At 51.7% G+C, this 20631-nt stretch overlaps 1 protein-coding gene across 2 annotated transcripts; it reads right to left on the bottom strand.

Annotated features, from left to right (window-relative positions):
• Positions 1-1665: 1665 nt before the first annotated feature.
• On the bottom strand, positions 1666-20529 carry SYNDIG1L (synapse differentiation inducing 1 like). 2 transcript variants are annotated; one of them, XM_054567003.1, is made up of 5 exons: positions 20445-20529; positions 4818-4990; positions 4161-4628; positions 3081-3221; positions 1666-2921 (listed from the first exon to the last, which is right to left on the bottom strand). In XM_054567003.1, exons 3-5 carry the CDS (start codon positions 4566-4568, stop codon positions 2763-2765), a joined length of 708 nt encoding a protein of 235 aa, XP_054422978.1. In that variant the 5' UTR covers positions 4569-4628; positions 4818-4990; positions 20445-20529; the 3' UTR covers positions 1666-2762. The 2 variants fall into 2 exon arrangements, with proteins under 2 accessions (XP_054422978.1, XP_054422979.1); XM_054567004.1 differs by having other exon boundaries at positions 4161-4625.
• Positions 20530-20631: the final 102 nt, after the last annotated feature.

The following is a 20631-nucleotide window of genomic DNA, read 5'->3' as shown; positions in this document are numbered from 1 at the left end:
CGCTCATCAAGGGCACCTTTACCCAGGGGCCCCTGCCTGTCACCAGCCTCTCTCTGCCAGCCAGAGGGCCCTGAAGGGGGGTGACCGCAGGTCCCTGTGCCTCCCAGGAACCCCAGGCAGCGAGGCACAGGCAGAGCTGGGGAGCAGGAGGCCCTAAGTGCCCCAGGCATACCCAGAGGCAGGCCTCTGCATGGGAGTGGGGCTTGCCTGAGTGGCAGCGACCGAACAGGATGGGCCCTTCCTAGGGGGGCTGTGGGAGAGAAGCTTCTAGGCTGGTTTCTGATTCCATTTTCTCCTGGAGAGCTTGAATTCACAGCTGGGGGGCAAGACACGGGGGAGGGAGCAGGACCAGGGTTGAACATCGTTGGCTTCTGCCTCTTCTGGAGGCCTGGAGCCTTACTCTGGAGGGCTGGGAAGGGCGGGGAGCTGGCCTGCACTGGAGTGTGCACTGCCCACTGCCCCTTCCGGGGCCCAGCCAGGCTGGTGATGGGGTGACGGCAGAGCGGGCAGGCCGGAGAAACTCCTCAGCCACCTCATCTTCTTCTCCTTGAATGTGCACACGCTGCGTGTGTGGATACACACGTTGGAGTGTGTACACAGTATTTGCGCGTGTGTGGGTTGTCCCTGTGTGCGCGTGCGTGCATGGCGGCACAGCTATGCTTGCATGTGTGTATGTGCATGCAGGTAGGTGTGGCATGGATGCACACACATATGCTAACGTATGTGTACATGCATGTATGTGTCTAGATTTGGGTTTTCCCAGAAGCCGACCCAGAGACAAAGAGTCAGTTGCAGGTCATTTACTGGGAGATGATTCCAGGAAGGGGAGGAGAAAGTCGGGAGAGGAGGCAGCCTCAGTGCTCTCAAGCAAATTGTCACTGTGAGCAATGGAAGCTCAATCCAGTGGGGAGGCCCGGGAGCCAGTGTAGACCATGGCTTCTTCTCCCATCCAGAGTGCAGGGAATCTGGGGCCCAGACATGGGCCTGTTCCTGCTGGGGGCCCAGAGCAGCAGACAGACATGGAGAAGGATGGGACACAGGCAAAAATGGAGGCAGGCAAGGACAGTAACAGGGCACCAGGTGTTAGAGAAATGTTTATTACAAGGATATATATACACAATCATGGGACATTAAAACCGCTGATCCTGGGCCTGTGGGACTTCAAGGGGTGCAGGGAATGGAGGGCTGGGCGACCCCTGGGGTGAGGGAGGACAGTGGGATGAGGCGAGTCAGTGGTGGATCCACAGCCCCAGGCTCTGGGTGGGGCCCGGGAATGACCAGGCCCCCAAAATCATGCACAATGAGGTCCTATAGCTTGAGCCCTGACAGCCTTGCCTTTCCATGCGCTGCTTTCCTGCCTGCCCCTACGTCTCTAAAATTCTGGATGTTCCCTAGCGGCTGGGGTGTTGAGAGCATCTCTGAGCAGGGGCATCAACAAAGAAGCCCAAAGGCTGACGAGGGGTCCACCCCTGACTCCCAGCATTCAGAGGTGGGAAGACATCATCGGTCTTTGAGAGACAGAACCACCCTTCTTCTCTGAGTTGGCGGGGTCCTCAGAAATAGCTGCAGCTTGGCTCCAGCCCACATGCTGTAGGTGTAATTCAAACAGCTTGGAGCCCCCCTTGGGAGGTCCCTGTCACACTCCCGTCCATGAATACTAAGGGTTATGGGAAAACACATCTCTTAGATAAGTTTTCCTCATCTTTCTGGACCTTGCCAAAGGGACACCTTCTCCAGGGAGCCTTCCTGGGCCCTGCTGGTGGCTTAGCAGTTGTGCCAGCCCTGAGTCCCTCCCTTCATTGACACTCACTGTACCCAGCCAGGGTCTCTCCTCGCTGGTTTCCCGTAGGGCGCAAGGCCCTGTGCTCAGCGGCTGGCGGGCTGCTGACAGCACTCTCTCTCCACTTCCCTGGGAGGGTGCCCTCTCAGGGCCCCCCAGGAGGAGGCCAGAGAAGGATGATGGGAGCGGGGATCAGGGGCAGAGTGTGGAGCCCCACGTGGTCCGGTGATACTTCGGGACCTCTGTCACCACATCTGCCTTTTGTTCCTGCACAGGGAAGCTCCAAGGACCTGGGCTTGGTGCAGAGTTTTACATGCCTGAGACTCCTCTGTCTAGAATTTATAGTATCTTACAAGCCCTGGGGAAAGATAAGCACCGGCCAGAGCCAGAAAGAGCAAGGGGCCCCCGTGTCTCCGTGTATTTCCCTCCTGGCTGGCTGGGGTTTGGGCATGATGAAGCCAGAGAGTGGAAATGGAGGGGCTCAGGTGTCCCCAGGGTGGAGACTCCTATGAACTGAAAGGACTGGGCCAGGCCCCTTGCCCCCCAGGTATCCCTTTCCCTCCCTGTAACCACCCCCCCCCCCCCGGCTCTTTCTCCGTGGAGAGGCTGGTGGGGTTGGGTAGTGGGCTGCCTGAGCTCAGAGTCACTCTAAGGAGTGGGCAGAATGGGCTGAGCTCCCCGCTGGCATCAAACCAGATGTGGGCCCTGCCTGGTTGGTGTGGGTGGGCAGCTCTACCCTCTCCTGCTTCCCGACACAGCCCGGGCTGGAGAGTGGCGCCCCTGGCCCTGTCTGGGGCTTGGGGCAGTGGGCAAGAGGAAGGAAAGGTTGAGCACTGCAGGCGGCAGCCTGGGAGGCGTCCCCGAACAAGCCGCCCTCACGGCTTGTCTTCAGGGGCAGGGCTTTCCAGAGGGTCTGCAACCTCAAGCCCCGCTGCCCCCTCGGGTGGAGCAGGGGAGTCAGGATGCTAGACCCGACTGGCCGCTAGCCATGACCACTGTGGGACATGTAAGCTGCCAGAGCCACCACCACAGCCACATAGAGACCAGCCCCCACAGCAATGGAGAGTGTGGCCAGGAAGAGGGCTCTGCGGGAGGTGGTGCTGGCCAGGCGGAAGTCCCCCTTGGAGATGGCCTTGCTGGTCTAGGGAGAGAGATATGCTGATGAACGGGAGCATCCCTGTGCCCAGCAAAACAGCCCCAGCCTGCCAGGCCCCTAACCCCCTCCCGCATATGCTTCTGCCAAGCCCTCTAGTGGAGGAAAGTGGCCAGAGCGGAAGGTCTGGGCCCCACATGCTCTTACCCCCTGGGAGAAGTAGAAGGCGGCAATGCCCAGTGGCCAGAAACAGCAGAGCATGGAGAAGATAGTAAGCCCCAGGTGGTCCCTTGGAGGCAGCGTGAAGAAGCTGTCTTCACTCTCACTCTCTGTAGAGGTTGCGTCACTCTGCAAAACACAAGCTGGGTTTGTGAGCGGGCCTGGGATCACCCAGTGGCAATGATGTGGGGCGCAGGCAGTCTCTTTTCTTGCCAATGGGGGTGTGGGCTGGGCTCGGCGCTCTCTGCCGAAAGCCTTCACAATGGCCCACTGATTCCATCTTTAGGAATTTATCACATGGAAAGAGTCTAAATATCTATGTACAGACGTGTTCATTACCGGGTAGTAATTGTAAAAGGTCAGAAACAATCACAATGCCCAATGACCAGGAGGTTGAGATAATAAGTGATAGAACACCACGTAACCTTTTAAAATCACCTTGTAAAAAGATTAAATTACATGGAGCAATGCTGAAATATGTTGCTTAGAGAGAAAAATCAGGTTATAACACTAGGTACAGCAAGATCTCTCTTGGGAAGTAGGATGGGATAAAAACATGAATATAAAAAGACTGGAAGATCATCTACTAAAATAATAATGTTCTCTTCCAGTGCTTTTCTGTAGTAACTGTATATTACTTATATAGTTTAAAAAACAAGAACAGCCCTGGCTGATGTGGCGCAGTGGATTGAGCACTGGTCTGTGAACCAAAGGGTCACTGGTTTGATTCCCAGTCAGTGCACACGCCTGGGTTGCCAGCCAGGTCCCCAGCAGGGGCTCATGAGAGGCAACCACATGCTGATGTTTCTTTCCCTCTCTTTCTCCCTCCCTTCCCCTCTGTCTAAAAATAAATAAATAAATAAAGTCTTTAAAAGAAAAAAGAACAATAAATGCTATTTGAAAATTAAATAGTGAACCCAAGCTAGTGTCTCTCAAAGTGTGGCTAGCACTTGTGTCAGAAGTGCCTTTCTTGGTAACACACTGATTTCTGGACCCCAAGCCAGGCCTAATCAATCTCAACACCTGGTGTTAGGCCTGGGAGTCTGTATTTTAAACACACACACTCACCTCCTCGTCCTCCTCCTGGTCATCTTCCTGTCCTTGCAGCTCCTCTTGAACCCCATAGGACACAGTCTGGATGGTGACATCCTCTTCTACCTGGCCAGGTTCTGTGGGCCCAGCCTGGGACTCCCTGCTCTCTGTGAAGCTGGTCTCACAGCTGCCTGCCCTGGGCTCCTTGACCGTGTCCCTCCCCAAGAGGCAGCTAGGCCTGTACCAGGCCTCCACGGCCAGCTGCAGGGACCCTGGGTCCAGGAACTGGTGAGCGTGAGCAGGGCCAGCCCCGCCCAGGAGGAAGGAGTAGAGCTTCTCCTGGCACGACCAGCTGGGCGAGGCCTCGGGGTAGGGGTAGGGGCCATGGAGGTGGGCGGGGCTCCGAGGCAGCAGCGGATTCTGTAGTTCACTCAGGCTCTCCATGGTTGGGTGCAGCTCCGGGGAAGGGAATCTGGGCTGGCTGAGTGGTCCGCAGGGAGCCTGCTGGAGCACAAGACAGACAGACTGTGAGGCCAGGGCACCGGGTACAGGACTGGAAGTGGTTAAGCGTGCTGGCTCTGCAGTCGGACTTGCCTCAGACCCAGCCTTTGCCACTGGCCAGCTGGGGGACCTAACTTTTCAGAAACTTCTCCATTTCCTTATCTATGAGTAGGGAATAACAGCTGTACCTACCTCATAGACTTGGTTCGTTCATGTATCCGGTCAGGAAACATTTATTGGGCATCAACAGCTCTGTGCCAGGCACTGGCAGATGCTGGGGTTTGATGGTGAGGAAAGTGGGGAGGAGGAGAAGAGGGATGCAATTTTTCTTCACGGATCTTAGGCTGCTGGAGAAGGTGGCTGCCCTGAGGAAGTACAGCAGGGAGTGCGAGAATGCACGATGGACTCACACAGAGGCGCAGGGAAGGCTGTGGATCTGAGATCTGAAGGGAGGGAACTGGTGGACAAGGCGAGGGGACGGGCGCACATTTCATGCAGAGGCCAGATAAAGCATGGAAGGTCTGAGAGCCTGCGAGGAGGCTGGTGTGGTTCAGGGTACAGGGGGAGGCGTGAGATGGGGGTGTGGGGCCAGGCCACGCAGGCCTGTTGGAGTCTCAGGGGGCTTCACAAGTCTCGGCAGGTGTGATAAGATGAGATTTGGATCCTGAAACCTTCCCGTGTGGGGAGAGGTTTGGAGAGGGCTGGGCTGACCGTGACCTCAGTAGGAGGCTTTGCTTTGGCTTCAGGTTAGCTGAGGACAACTGAAACTCAGTGGGGAGAGATACAGAGAAAAGGGCGAGCCTTGGGAGATACTGACAGGACTTGGTGGCAGGTGGGATACTGGGTTGAGCGAAGATTTGTTCTAGGGTTACATGGGACCACGCTCAGCGAAGAGCTCAGCATGTGCCACAAGCTCCCAGGTGTTGATCTTCCTGGGGGAGGATGCTCCTCCCCAGGTGTGGTCTAAGGCAGATGCACCTTTGGTTAACCTCCCCTCTAAAGCAAAGTTTGACATTGGGAAGTCCCTGTGGAATCTAAGGCAGGGCCTCCTGGGTGCTGAGATCTGGACTTGCATATCCTACCTGCAAGTATAGACACATTCAAAGGCTGGAGTATAGACACACTCAAAGGCTGGAGTATAGACACACTCAAGAGCTGTCTCTTCCTCCTTCAGCCAGCGCTGAGCACCTACTGTGTACCTGGGAGGGGCACATAACAGGGGCTCAGGGCTGGCTGAAGGAGGGAAAGGCAGCCCTTGAGTGTATCTACACCAGACCCACACAACTCTGGGGTGTGCCAGGTAGACGCAGAGTATGGAGAGAAAGGAGGGGAAGGCCAGGTGGCCCCCGGGACCCGGTTCTCTGCCTCCGTCATGAAGCTAGAGGGTGACAGGGTCATGTGGTCATGTCTTGCTCGGGATTTATAATTCAAAGATCAGAGAGTCCGTCCTGGCCTTGATTCTTCGGTCAAATATTTATGTCCTTCTGGGTTTCCTGATCTGCCAAGTGCAGATGATAATTCCTGCCCTCCCCACAAGGTTGTTTTGAGGATCAAAAGAGATGGCAAGATTTGGAAGCAGCCCAAGTGCTCATCAGTAGATGAGTGGGAAAAAAAAGGCTTTGGTACATTTACACAATGGGCGATAAGAAAGAAGAGAATCTTACCCCTTGTTGACAGCATGAATGGACCAGGAGAGAATTAAGTGAAATAAGCCAGTCAGAAAAAGACAGATACCACACGATTTCACTCATATGTGGAATCTAATGAACAAATAAACTAACAAACAAAATAGAAGCAGATTCATAGATACAGAGAACAGACTGACAGCTGTCAGCGGGGAGGGGGTTGGAGGAGCTGGGTGAAAGAGGTGAAGGAATTAAGCAAACAACAACAACAACAACAACAACAAACCCCAAACCCCATAATTCATAGATATAGACAACAGTATAGTGGTTACCAGAGGGAAAAGGGGGTGAGGGGGAGGTAGAAAAGGGTAAAGGGGAGATAAATGGTGATGGAAGGAGAACTTGACTTTGGGTGGCGAACACACAATACAATACACTCGTATACAGATGATGTATTATAGAACTGTACACTTGAAACCTACATAATTTTATTAACCAATGTCACCTCAATAAAATCAATACATATTCTAAAAAAATAAAAAGATGGCAAGACACAAGTGCATTGTGGATTAGGTATGGGATGGGCCTCTGCCCGTGCCTCTAGGCTTCGGTCTTCATCCGTGCAGGCTGTCTCCAGCTTAATGGTAAAGGGAAAAGGGGGAGAGATTTTTGTCCCCTGGGCTGGATTTATCTAGGGCCCCTCCCCAGTCTTATTCCCCATCAAGTATTCAAAGCCTGGCAAAGGGCTACTTCTACTTCTGCTGCAAGAGAAACGAAAGGATGCTAGAAAGCTGGTTCTTGGGAAACCTGAAGACAGCGTGGCCCAAGAATGGTACCCAGGGAAAGGGACAGTGAGGGGAGGGAGGGAAGTGCCAAGCATTGGGAGTATGTCCGTAGGGGGCTGGGCTCTCTGGCTGCCCTGCTGTGAGGGCAGAGGGTGGGCTGTTGCCTGCTGGAGGCGAAGGGGCAGGAGGAGGCTGCCCATGCCTACGGCTCTGAGCCCCTGAGAGGTGCAACGTCTGGAGCGGGGGCTTCAACAATGTCTAACGGAGAACCCAGTAGGGGCGCAAAGAGAGCATGTGGCCCAAGTGTGTCCAACTCTTCATCCAGGAGGGGAAAAATGGTGCTGGAGGCGTTGGGCTGCCATGCACCTGGGGGCTTTGCTGGTGCGTTAACCAGTTGCAAGTCCCGTTTGGGCTGTCACCCACTGTGTCAGGAGCTTCTCCCCATGCAGAGAAGGGCACACGGGCTTGGGAGGGGGTGGAGCTTAAGTCACAGCTCACAAATGCAGGGGCCTCACTACTTCTCTCTCTTTCTCTCCAGGGGTCAAAACTGCAGGGACCCCTCAGACTACAGGGATGTGGAGGGGCTCCTTCCTGCAGATGGGGAGCTGGGGGTGCCCACAACAGAGGTCTTGCAGGGCCAGGCTTAGGTCTGGGCTCCTCTGGGCAGATTCCCAGCAGGCCTGGTGTCTTTTCACCCACAAAGGCAGCTCCTGAGCCCCTGTCACAGCCTCCCTTACACCAGCGGATGGGGCCCACAGATGTGGAGTTGACGGGCATGTGACCATAAGGCTCATGCGTTTGGTGGTCGGGGACACAGGGCTTCCCTTCCTGACCCGCCCCCACTAGCTTTTTGACCTGGTTCCTCAGTTCTCCCATCTGTAATAATAGGGGCTGAATTAAATGGTCACTGATGTCCACAACGGCACTAACATTCCAGGATCCCAGAGGCTTAAGGCGCCGCGCAGCAGTGATATCCCCCCACTCTTTGTCACCTTTCAAGAATCAGGGGGAGATGAGCAGGTTCAGAGCAAGAATGAGCGCAGAGTGGTCTCCTCCCTACTGTGGCCCCGCGGAGCAGATTGAGGGAGGCAAAGGAAAGGCAAGACACCTACTTGCCAGATGAACAGTGGAGCCATGGTGTCATCTCCTGGCTTCCCAACTGCCCCTAGGCTGCCCTCCTCCCAGCCCTGCCTGCCCCCATTTTGCCCACCCTCTGGGATTGTAGGACTTGGTTCCCAAAGGTCCCCCAGCCTCCCTGCCAGCTGGCCTTAATTTATCCCCGTCTACTTACAGCCTTGAGCGTCCTTGCTGCCACCGTGCGGGCAGAGGTGTGCAGGGCCTTTCAGCAGCCTGCAGTAGGGGCCCTCAAAGCAGATGAAGGCATCCAGCTCACTCCCCTGCCCGCTGCCCTGCTTCACCAGGGGTCTTGGCTGGTCACTAATCACATGTCCAATCCCCCAGAAGGAAAACAAGGAATTGGGTCCTGGAGCTCTGCAGGCTGCGAGGGCATCTGCAGGGCGCTGCTCCAGGGCAGGCGGGGGCAGCTGAGTTCCAGCTCGCCCTCCTGCTTTTGTCAGCCACCCTCTTTGGGTCAAAGCACACCCAGCTATGCTTCTGGCACCCAAGTCACACAGCCTTTCCTGGACTGTGCCATTAGGCAAGGCTTCTCAGCACTGCATTGCACAAAGATATATGATCCTGGGTTTTCCACAATAGGGAAAGACTGAAAGCCATCTGAATGTCCAATAATCAGCGACAAGCTAAATAAATTATGGTACCACAATGCAAGGTGGTACAGGCCTTCAAACAGGTTTACAAAGAGGAATGACATGAGAAAGTGCTCACTGCAGACTTAGTGAGAAGGCAGGAAAGAAAACGGTGTGTGCATGTAATCTCAATTCTAGCAAAATGTCAATAGCAATTATCTCCAGGGATGGGAGCACAGGTGTTTTTACCATTTTCTTTTTTACATCATGGTTTTTCAGTTTTCCACATTTATTTTTTACAATGAGCATGTACTACTTTTAAACCAGAACAAATTAAGTGCATAGATTTTTTCTGAACCAAATTATCTAAAATCAGTTTAAAACTTCCCGAGGCTGGAGGGCTCCTTCTGAGGCCAAGCACAGCATCAGGGCCTACCCCGTCTAGAGGCCGAGCACAGCATCAGGGCCTACCCCGGCACACACAGACGGGCACACGTGCACACAACCTCCACTTCTGATGCGGCAACCAAGCTAGGGGCTGCAGCACCTGTTCCTGTTGGCAGCCAAGGGTCACAGTTCTCTAACAGGCGTGTTCTCCCTATAACCTGCTAGGGCCACACAAGAGTTCACTGAGCTGATCCCAGGGCCAAGCACTGAGCTCTGGCCTGGGGTTCTCAGCCCTTGTCCTGGCCTTTTGGCCTGTTGCTTAGGGCTGCTTCTCCCTGTTCCCTAGAGTAAGAGACCGGTTTCAAAGCAGGGCAATATTCATCCCTACCTCCACTGCCTGGCCCGCCCTGGACTCCGTGTGCCTACTGAGCGTGCAGTATTGTGTCCCTGGCTACTTGCTGGTGAGCATGCCTGTGTGAGAGTGTGTATGTGCACACATGTGTGCACTCTGATCGAGAGAACAGACCGAGTTGGGATTCTGAAGCTAAGGAAATTACTCCAAATTGTGCATTTGAAGCTACATGTCTGGGTCCCACAATAGGAGAGGGAGAGAAGGTGAATCTGTGAGGCCACAACCCCTGGCTTGTTTTCTTTTGAGCTGAGAACTGAGCTGGACCCTAAGGCTTTCCAGTCCCTGATTTGGGGACAGAAAGCACACTGCCACTTCTCTGACCAGGGACAGGAAGCCATCCAGAAATCCACTAGGGTCCAATGACAGCCTCCCACTGGAGTCCGCGACTGTACTGGAGTCCAATCATAATACAGTGTAACATCAGTGTGCTTATCTCTCCGATGTATGAAAGGGGTGGAAGGTGTTGATTTCTAACAGCTTGGCTCAATATGACCCTGGGATTCTATCGGGAAAAGAAGAAGAATAACTTAACACATTGAAATTTTTGCCACGTGCCAGACGCTGAACTGTTCTCAATGCTCATTTTGACTCTAATTCTAGTGGGAGGACAAAGATAGGATGGGGGCTTCCTCTTCTGGCTGCGGGTAGACAAACTCCTATCACACTAAGCCTGCTAAAAATGGATAGAAAGAGGTGGGGGGGGGGGAATATGGGAGCATCGAAGAATCACTGAGGGAGAAAGAACTTGAGGGGTCAAAGTGCCGGGGTCCCAGAGGAAAGAGAAGCACAGAGCAGGGCAGCCTGGCCCTCGGCACCACTTCCTCTGCTTCTAGCGGTGTCCACGGTGTCCGCGGCAGCCAGGGAGAACAACTGGAGTTCAGGGCCTGTTAAGGAGGAGGGGACCCAGAAAACATCCCCAGTTTTCCACCTCTTTAGGACCCCTAGGAGTGGGAGCAAATCAGAAACCAGACAGAAAGCAAGTTGTGAATCAGCTCTGTCCCTAATTGGATTAAGGTGATCTGCACACAACCTGGCTGCCTGCCTGAAGCGCAAGTCGTCTCAGGGCTGTGGTTCTGAACCACGGGTGTGCGCTAACAACACCTGGAGGACTCGTTAAAGCCAGGCTTCTGGCTTCCACCCTCACACTTAACGATTCCGGGCTGTACCTGGGCATGCACATTTGTAACAAGTTCCCGGTGATGCTGGAGCTGCGACTCCAGGGACTATGATTTAAGAACCACAGCTCTTGCCCTGCTGGTGTGGCCCATGTGACTGGGCATTGTCCTACCAAACAAAAGGTCATGGATTCGATTCCTGGTCAGGACACATGCCTGGGTTGCTGTCTGGTCCCCAGCTGGCAACTGATTCATGTTGCTCTCAAGCATTGATGTTTCTTTCCCTCTCTTTCTCCCTCCCTTCCCCTCTCTCTAAAAATAAATAAATACAGCCTTAAAAGAAAAAGAACTACTCTGAGCCGTGGCCGGGTAGCTCAGTTGGTTAGAACATTATCCCTCTATGCCAAGGTTGTAGGTTCAATCCCTGGTCAGCGCACATACAACAATCAACCAATGAATGCGTAAGTAAGTGGAACAACAAATCGATGTTTCTCTCACTCTCCCCCCACTCTTTCTTCTCCCCTCCCTCTCTCTCTAAAATCAATTAAAAATCTTTAAAATGTCCACTGCTCTGATAATCACTGAAAGAAGAGTCTAAAAACGTCTAACCAGTAAGCTAGTCAATAATAAAAATACTTGAATACCCAAAATGAGACAAGATCGAAAAAAGAATATAGAACCAGTCAGACAAATAGAAAACAAATAGTACGATGTTAGACTTACACTTGACTATATCAACAATCACACTGAATGTGAATGAAATAAGATTGCCCATAAAAAGGCAAAGCATATTATTCCATTTATATGGAATTTGAAAGAGGCAAAACTACAGGGCTCAGGGGCTGCTAAGAGCCAGGAGCTGGGGCAGGGGATGGACCGCAAAGGGGCATGGGGACTTTCTGAATGATGGGACTGTTCTATGCCTGGATTGTGGTGGTGGCTACATGACTGTATTTCACAGAACTCACTGAACTGTATACTGAAGATTAATGAATGACTTTTATTGTATGTCAAAATGGATTATTTTGTCTTTTATTTTATTTTTTAAATTTATTTTTCAATTGTAGTTGACATACCGTATTACATTGTTTCAGGTGTACGCAACAGCGATTAGACATTGATGTACCTTACGAAGCCATCACCCCCGGAAGACTAGCACCCCTCGACACCACACAGTTACAATATTATTGGCTCTGTCTGTGCTGTACTTCACACCCTTGTGACTATTTCAAAACTGATTTTTTAAAAAGACTAAAACTGAATTTTTACAGTAACAAAATTCAACTATATGCTCCTTACAGTAATGCACCTTGAATATAAAGGTACAAAAAAAGGCCCTGGCTGGTGTGGCTCAGTGGACTGAGTGCTGGCTTGTGAACCAAAGGGCCGCTGGTTCGATTCCCAGTCAGGGTGCATGCCTGGGTTGCCGGCCAGGTCCCCAGTTAGGGGTGCATGAGAGGCAACCACACATTGATGTCTCTCTCCCTCTTTCTCCCTCCCTTTCCCCCTCTTTAAGAATAAATAACAAATAAAATAAAATAAACACAAAAAAAATTTAAAGTAAAAGAATGAAATAATAATAACACCACCTCACACTTACCAAGTCTTTCTTGTGTTCCAGGCACAATTCTAAATGCTATAGATTATCTTATTTAATTCTTAGTGCAGCCCTATGAAGTCTGTGCCATCATTCTCTCCATTTTACAGATGAAGACATGGGGGCATAAGACAGTTTAAAGTGCCCGCGAGCACACAGCTGGGGAGTGGTGCGCTGGACAGGGCCCCTGGAAATATGACTGCAGAGTCACTGTGCTCTAATGCCACTCCCAGTCAGCTACCATTTACTGTTCGCTTTGTTCCGAACACCAGGCCAGGTGCTTCAAAGGCAGTATCTCATTTAATCCATTATCCTTCACATGTGGGTGAACTGCAGCTCAGAGAGGTTAAACAGGTTCTCTGAGACCACTCAGCAGGAGCACGGCAGAGCCCTATTTGACCCAGGTCGGACTGACCCGAGCTCCCGCTGGTGTGAACAGCATCGAGTTCTCCAGGTGGGCTGCAGGCTGGGGCCTCGAGTTGGTTTGCTGTACACAGCACCTGGTGGGCTTTCAAGTGCCTGGGAAGAGGCATCACGAACACTGCTTTAAAGAAGGCCAAGGGGACAGTGTGATGTGTGACTAGGAGTTGGGTCATATCCTTGGTGTGGGGCTAGCTCTTATCAGAACCCTATAAAATTATAGTTAGTTACTATTTACTGCATGAAGCTGGCTATTATTATTTCCCATTTTCAGGTGAAAAAATTCTCACTCAGAAAAGTTAACTTGCCCAGGATTAAACAGTGACAGAAAACTCAAGTGTAATTGAGGTCAAAGCTTGGGCTTTCATTACACGCCTTTCAGAGCCTACCTCTGAGTAGACGGCCGTGGTAAATGGTGTGGGTGAGGGAGGTGGGGGTTTGGTCTTGAATGGGTTAAAATCAGAGATGGGAATGGAAAAGGAGAGCTTTAAGAAAAGATTAAGAGATTTGGGGTGATTTAGCAGCCGAGGGGTGGCTGCCTAGATAAACTGAAGGTCTGGATTCATATAAACACAGAGCCATTGTGAAAAGCTGAACTGCTCACTGTTATCTCTCAGTGCAACAAGAGAAATTGCCTCTCAGCTGAAAGATAAAAGCCAGGACTTCCTAGTAAGGCAGAAGATTAAATATAAATGATTAAAATCCAGGGAAAAGGTGAAACCTTCAACAATAGGCGCTAGACTACCCTCTAGTCAGATAATATGTAAACTGTTATACAAACTGTAAAGTGTGACTATGGTGGCTGTTTGTAGATGGCTTGAGGCTGGATCTGATGATTTCTGGCCTATAAGCAAAAGGCCACCAAGCCAGCTTGGGGTCCTGGCTGTAGCTCCTGCATCTGTCAGTAAAGAGAGGAAGTTGGGGCAAAGATGGGGAGGAGGCAGAAGCTGGCAGAGTCAGAGTGGAGGGAAAATGGGGGAACTTAGCTTTCCCTGCTTCGTTTGTCTCAGGAAGCTAACACAATTAATTATCCTTTCTTTCTCCTCTGTCTTCCACAGCTCCTAACTTCCAGTCCTTCCTGACAAGCATTTAAACATATTGTTTTTCTTCCTTGCTTAGAAAATAAATCAACTGTGATGACTGTAAAACCTGTCTGCAAATACTGTGACATTTCTCCACTGAGGAGTGGGGGTCTACGTCCCTCCTCTTGCAGCTGAGTGGGTAAGCAACTGCTTCAACCACAAAGCAAAGCAAAAGCGGCGCTAGTGACTTCAGAAGCCGGGTGATACGAGGTCATGCGCCTTCCACCTTGCTTGCTGGAACACTCCCTCTAGGAACCTGAGCTGCCGGTACGTGGTTGGATGACTCTGAGGCCGTCATGCTGGCGAGGCCATGTGTGTAGAGCCCCCTGTCGATGGAGCCCACTGAGCCCAGCATCCGAGTCATCCTTGCGATGGCATGCACGGGAGTGAAGCCACCCTGGACTCTCCAAAGCAGCCCATCTGTCACTTGAATACCACTGGCTGAGCTCTGTGTGTGCAGGAATGTCTCACCCCCGAAGTCCTGATGTGTCATAAAATGTCTTTGGTTTTAGCCACCGAGTTCTGGGCTGGCAACAGATAACTGGAACATCTTTCCTCAGTGCCACTTCTATCTTTCAGCTCCTGTCCCCTCCCTTCCCTTCGCTTCACAGCTGCATTTCTCAGAAGTACTGTCTCTACTCACATCAGATTACTCCAGCTCCTGGCTCCAAAGTCACTTCCTCAGGGAGGGCGTCCCTATCTCCTGGGTCTAGATTGAGATTCCCAGGTTATCTGCTCTCCAGGCTCCAGCTCTTCCTCTCAAGTCGCTTATCACAGTCTCTACTTACACACGTGTGATTCATGGATTAGTGTCTTTCTCCCTTACCAGACTGTGAGCTCCAAGAGGGTGGGGCGTGCATCTGTTGCTGTCCTCCCCGCAGCCCCTGGCCTGGCATGTAGTAGGCACGCATTCAACAGTTGATTTCATGAGTGAGCGAGCGAGCTAGACGGGCTGAGGCTCCCTCATAGGAAAGTACTTTCCAGGATCTGGGATGGATGGGACGCACATGGCCAGGTCACATTTAGTTCTTCACAACAAACATTTCTTGAGCAGTTACTTGAGATGCAAAAATACACATGAAGTGGTACCTGCTCTGAAGAGGGATGGGCAATACAGACTCGCAAATACAGACTTTCAATGCAATGGACTAAGCTGTGTGAGCAGCACACAGAGTGCTACGGTGGCGCACTGACGCAGGAACCCTACCCAGGGTGGGAGCGGAGGCAGCACTGGGAACTACGAAGAGACTTGCAGAGCAGGTGACATCTGAATTGAGTCTTGAAGAAAGAAGATGAGTCATCCGGGTGAGACAATGAGGGGAGGGCATTTCTAGCAGAGGTGGCAGCACAGAAGCACGGGGTAGGGGTATGGAGGGGAGGCCAGGGTGCTTTGTTTGGTATGATGGAGTGAGGCAGGAGAGTGGGGGAAGGTCTCCTCCTCCCTTCAGAGAAGTTCTTCCGGGCGGGCAGTGGGGGCCAATGATAGTTGTAGCAAGGAAGCGATATGGTTGTGCCTGGGTTTTATAGCACTCGGGTTGGCAGCCACGGACAGAAAGGATTTCAGGTGACCGAGAAGGGAGGAGAGGAGTCCTGTGAAGAGGCTACTGTAAAAACAGAGGCAGGAGAGGATGAAGGCCTGAACCTAATCCAGGGCCCAATGGATGGAGAGGAGTCGTGCCTGAGGGACAGTTACGAGGCCAAATAAGTGGGACCTTGTGGTTCACTAGAAGTGAGGGAGGGGGAGGAGCCAGGAATGACTCCCAGCTTCCTGGCTTGGTCAGCTAAGCAGAAGGTGATTCCACCAGCTGAGGCAGAAAATCTAAGGGGAGGCTGCTGGCTCAAGAAGGCAGCCTGAGCACAAACAACCCCCTCTTCTCCTTCTTCAAGTTCTATTAAAATGAACTTTTAGGGCATATCTATCTATTTTTAAAGGATAAAAATCATAACATTGGAAAAGGGAAAAGAAAAATATCAGTGGGCCAGAAGTACTGAGGAATTTCTGGGGGATAAAGAGCAGATAAAATTTCTTGGTGAAGAAATCTGCAGCCCCAAACGCCAGAGGTAAGAACAATTCCCATTCAAGGCAGAGGCCTGTTAGGGAAACAAACGTACTCAGCTTCCAAGGAAATCCACACCAGCTGCCTATGCTAGTCAACACCTTCTTTTATTCATAAGTCTGAATGGACACAAAGGAATAATGAATACATGAAAATGAAAGAAAAAGTATAAAATGACAGAACAAACGACCCAGTAAGATCAGAAGCATCCAAGTTGTAGAAAAAATCTTTACATTTTTAAAACTATAGTTTATACTTTTTAAAATGTATTTATTTTTTATAGAGAGAGGAAGGGAGAGAGAGGAACATTGGCGCGAGACAGAAACATCAGCTCTCATATGTGCCCTGACCAAGGACCAAGCCCACAACTTAGGCATGTGCCCTGATTGGGAATAGAACCGGTGACCTTTCACTTTATGGAACAATGCTCCAACCAGCTGAGCCACACCATTCAGAGCAAGATCTTTAATTTATTTTTTAATTCATATTCTTGCAGAGATGTGAGAGGGTGTTGCATCTCTAAGACAAGAACAAGCTGCTATGTAAAAGGAGCAATCAAAGACATAAAAGTATTTGGGAAACTGAAAATAATTGCCTAAATTTTCACAAATTTAATGCAGAGACTTGGTAATAGAATGGACACAGTTAAGAACCAACTTTTTAACATAAGAGAAACTTAAACTTCCCCAAAATATAGAGCAAAAAGACCAAAAGATGGAGCATATGAAATAAAGTTAAGAGATATGGAGGATCGTCCCAGAGGTCCAACATCCACCCAACAGGAGGTTCAGAAAGACTAGAGGAAAATAATAATTAAAGGAACAGAAGCAGAAAGCATTTCCTGAGTTGAAAGGAATCAGAATATTTAGATTGAAAAGGCCCACCAAGTTTCGAGCTGGAAATATGAAACACACATGCATCCAAGAGCAGGATGGGAAGGAGAAGTGGATGAGTTTGGTCTTGAAGTGTTTTGGGGGTACCAGGGGAGAAATTCCCTGTGGCAATTGAATGTGTGGAGTTGAAGCCCTGGGTAGTTGGCTGGAGAGAGACTTGGGAATTATTGAAGGACCTGTGGAGAGGGGGGAGAAGGGAAGAGGGCCAAGGAAGGGAGCCCAGGAAAGAGAAAAAACAGTCGGAACACGTCTCAGCGCATAGAACTGTTCTAAGGTGCCGTGTTCCAGGAGAAAAAAGTTGACCCTGTTTTCTATCCACTGCCACACTGGGCTTCCAGGGGCTGGACTGGAAAGGTTCACTGCCCCTGGAGGATGGGACTGTGGCTGACAAGAGTGAAAATCGCTGGGCAAGTAGTTCATTTTCAGGCAGAAATCAGATTTTTATTCTCACTGAAACAACCTGTCTCCACTGAAGCAGCTCATTCCCAACCACTTACAAGCAAACAGCATCTGATGACAGAAGACAGCACACATAATGAGGAGTTAGAGCATTGGGACCTCACTCCCTGCTTGGTTTGCCTGGGGTGGGGGTTGCGGGGTGGCAGCTGCAGGGAGGAGGGAGGAGAGAGGGTACGGGAGGAGGCAAGAGATGAGAAAACAGGGATATGGAGAGTAAGGATGCGATCAGTCTTTATTGTCCCTTGGCTTGTAGCAGAAGATACCTTGCTGAAGGCAGAATGCCTGAGAAGGGAAGGGGGCTGGAAAATGTCAAAGGTTTAAGGAACTGAAATGTTTCTTCTTGCCAAAGCGAAGGCCGTTTCTTCTGCTTCTTTCCTCCCTGGAGTGGTGTACTTTTGGGACTGGAAGTTCCTCCAGGACGCACAGATGAATTGGCTTTTGGATCTGAAGGTAATTAATAATGTGCAGATTTCTCTGTTCTCTTCCTCTTTCATTTTGTGTGTGCCACCCAGGGGAAGGGACTTGCATATGTGTATTTCAATGTTTCAATCTCTTTCTTACACATGCGTGCACGCGCACACACACATCATTTCTTAATGACATTCATGTCTTCCTCTTCCTCAGACTTCTCTCATCCCCAGCCCCAGATAACTAAGACCACCCTGTTGTGGGCCAGGGCTGACTCCCTTCTTCCCTTTGAAGCCTTGCAGAGGGGTGCAGAGTAGCCGCCTCAGCAGGGAGGGGCAGGAGGGGAGCACAAGGAGGGAGTAGTTTTTCCCTGCTGGGCGAGAAGCCAGATGTGCCTGTCTGGTGACCAGAGACGCCCTGAACCCTGACAGCTCTGGGGGTGGGGTGTCCAGCAGACGGCCGTGGAAGGAGGGGTGGTGCACGGTTCCAGCCCCATCAGTAGGCCAGCACCCCCACCGACCAGTCTTGCAGAACAGAAAGCCCCTCTCTATGGTTGCTGCTGCTACTGCCGCTGTCACCTTGTTAGGAGGGTTAGTGACTGTCCATTAACTCTGAGGAGCTGATTCTTGCCAGTGCTGCACCAACAGCTGGGAGCCAGAAAGTGCTGACACGGGGGGAGGGGGCAGTCATGGGTAAGGGGGGGGTCACTGGCATGGCTTACTCAGCTCTACCCGAGTGCCAATTAGCTTAGGTTTTTCTGCACATCAGCCAGGCAGGCCTGCCACAGTTGAGGAAAATTATTGTCACAGAAGCTCATTTTGTTTTTATATTAAAAAAGCTCTCCCAGGGATGGATCTTGACTGTCCCCTCCTTCCATCGTCTTAGGAGGGGGAACCCAGTCAGGGAGGGCTCTGGGAGGAGATGGCCAAGGACTGGGTCCCTAGCCTTCGGCTGCTGACAAGGGTGTGCGTGGGAGGGGGGTTGCTTTCCTGGCCCCTTGGCTTGGGGGCAGCAGCCCCCACTCTGTGTGCACTCAGGGCTTTCCCAAGAAAATTTGGAAGAGTAGGGGATCTAAAGAAAACGCTAAAACTGTAAATGTCCTTTTCTTAGTTATCGTCTCTCCATTCCACTGCATTCATAATATCCAGTTCTTCACTGAAAGGACATTGACTCACTCTTCTGTCAGGGTTATGAAGCTGGTATCCTGCATTCAAGGAAAACTTAGGGATTTGTAGGCTCAGAACAGCCCTCAGATTGTCCCACAGAACATCAGAATAAAACCCATCTAGTTCAACCCTCTTTTACAGTTGAGAAAACTGAAGCTTACAGAGGGGAGGGGACTGCCTGAGACAGTCACTGAAAGACCTGGGACCAGAACACAAGGCTCCTGAGTTCCAGTCAAATGTTTTTATTCTGAGATATTTTAAAACTTCATTCTCTTATTTTACACCCAATTACTGAGTCCTTACTACCTTCCAGGTGCTATGGGGGAGAGGAGGTGTGGAAGGAAGCAAAGAGATAAAAACAACACAATCTTTGCCTTCAAGGAGCTGTTTCCCTAGATCTGTGATTCTTCGGGGAAAAAAAATAAAAACTGTGAGTCAGACTCTCACCCTATATTGTCTTCTATAGGTGATGGAATGGGAGAAGGGCAGAGAACCCTTTTAGCTCCTCAAGATTTGTAGGTTGGGTTTTGCAGACTCTGGAACCCCAGGGAGGCCAAGGGCAAAGGGAGCCAAAGCCAGGCTGGGAGAAAAGGGGGTAAGGGTGACAGCGACAGGTCACTGCCAGCAGGGCTGGCTGGTGGATGGACACAGTGATAACAGCTCATGCTGGACTTCAATCAGGACATTGTTCCATGGAGTCCCGAGGCAGTTGTCTGAGGCGAACACAGCAGCTACCTTATTCTCACATTAGGGATGAGGAAAGTGAGGTTCAGAGAGCTCAGGTAACTGGGCTAAAGCCCATCAATGCCAGTGCCCAGCCAGGAACTGCTAGCCCGGTGCCCGTCCCACCACAGGGGGTGGGGAAGTTGTTCTGAGATGGAGGGATGGAGACAAGGCCAGGGTCAGCCACAGCGACAGGCCAGCCTCCCCTACGCAGTTTTATTTTGACTGCTACATTGTGGCACCCAGAGAACTCTGCTCTGAAGAACTGGAAGCACGTTGCAGGCCTGAATGAGCTCATCCAGCTCAGTCTTGCCAAAAGAGGAAGGACTCCAAACAGAGGTTCTGTTTAGGGTCACCAGCATTGAGGCACATCATTGCAAACAGGACTCAGGTCTTCCCACTCTTTGCCCCCATGCACCAGGCGGTGTGATGTGAAACCAGCCTCCTTCCATAAGAGCCAAGAGGGCCACAGGGAAAAAATTAAGGTATCTTCTGGCACCTCTTTCCTTCCCTGGAGAAATGGGTTAATAGGTCCTGAGGGGCCTGGCCCATCCCTTGGCCCAAGGGTCACTTGCAGGGCACAGAAATCTGAAGGCAGTCACCCTGATGAGGAGGCTTGGGGAAGGGGAGGGCAGCTGGGAGGCTGGTTCAAATTTCCCTAGTGTCGCAGAACCCTGGTGGGGACGGGGGTACCAGGGAGTCCATGAGACTCTCCTCTCACAAGCGTTCCTGGTGGGCAGGGTGTTTCAGAGCTGCCTGAGGTTGGGGTCAAGGCCTGGTGGTGTGGGGTCAGGGTGCTCAGGAGCCTGTCTGGGCCCCAGTCCCTCAGGCCCCTGTCACCCTGTAGGGTGAGGGGTGGGGATGGACTTGGCGCGTTCTCTGGTGGAGTGCGCATCCCTGAGAAGGGCCCCGCTGTCCTCCCAGGCTCAGTCCCGGCTCAGCGCCCAGCTCTGAGCTCCCGATGCGCCCCAGACGTCCCCTTACCTGTCCTGTCGCGGACGGTCCCGCCTCCTTCGCGGGGCTCGGGGGCCCGGCATGGGCCGGTGAGCAACGGCGCCCCGCCTCGTGGCCGCGGCGGAACTCCCAGGAGGGCACCGCTGCGCCGGGCCCCGGGTCACCGCCGCCGCCGCCGCCGCCGCCGCCGCTTCAGCACAACGGACAGCTCCCGCCT

Source organism: Pteronotus mesoamericanus, unplaced genomic scaffold, assembly GCF_021234165.1.
Source record: "Pteronotus mesoamericanus isolate MK-2021 breed Mesoamerican mustached bat unplaced genomic scaffold, CSHL_Meso_final contig_182, whole genome shotgun sequence".
NCBI classification, from domain to species: Eukaryota; Metazoa; Chordata; class Mammalia; order Chiroptera; family Mormoopidae; genus Pteronotus; species Pteronotus mesoamericanus.
Note: the sequence above shows the minus strand (reverse complement) of the source record. Positions and strands in the feature narration are given on the sequence as shown.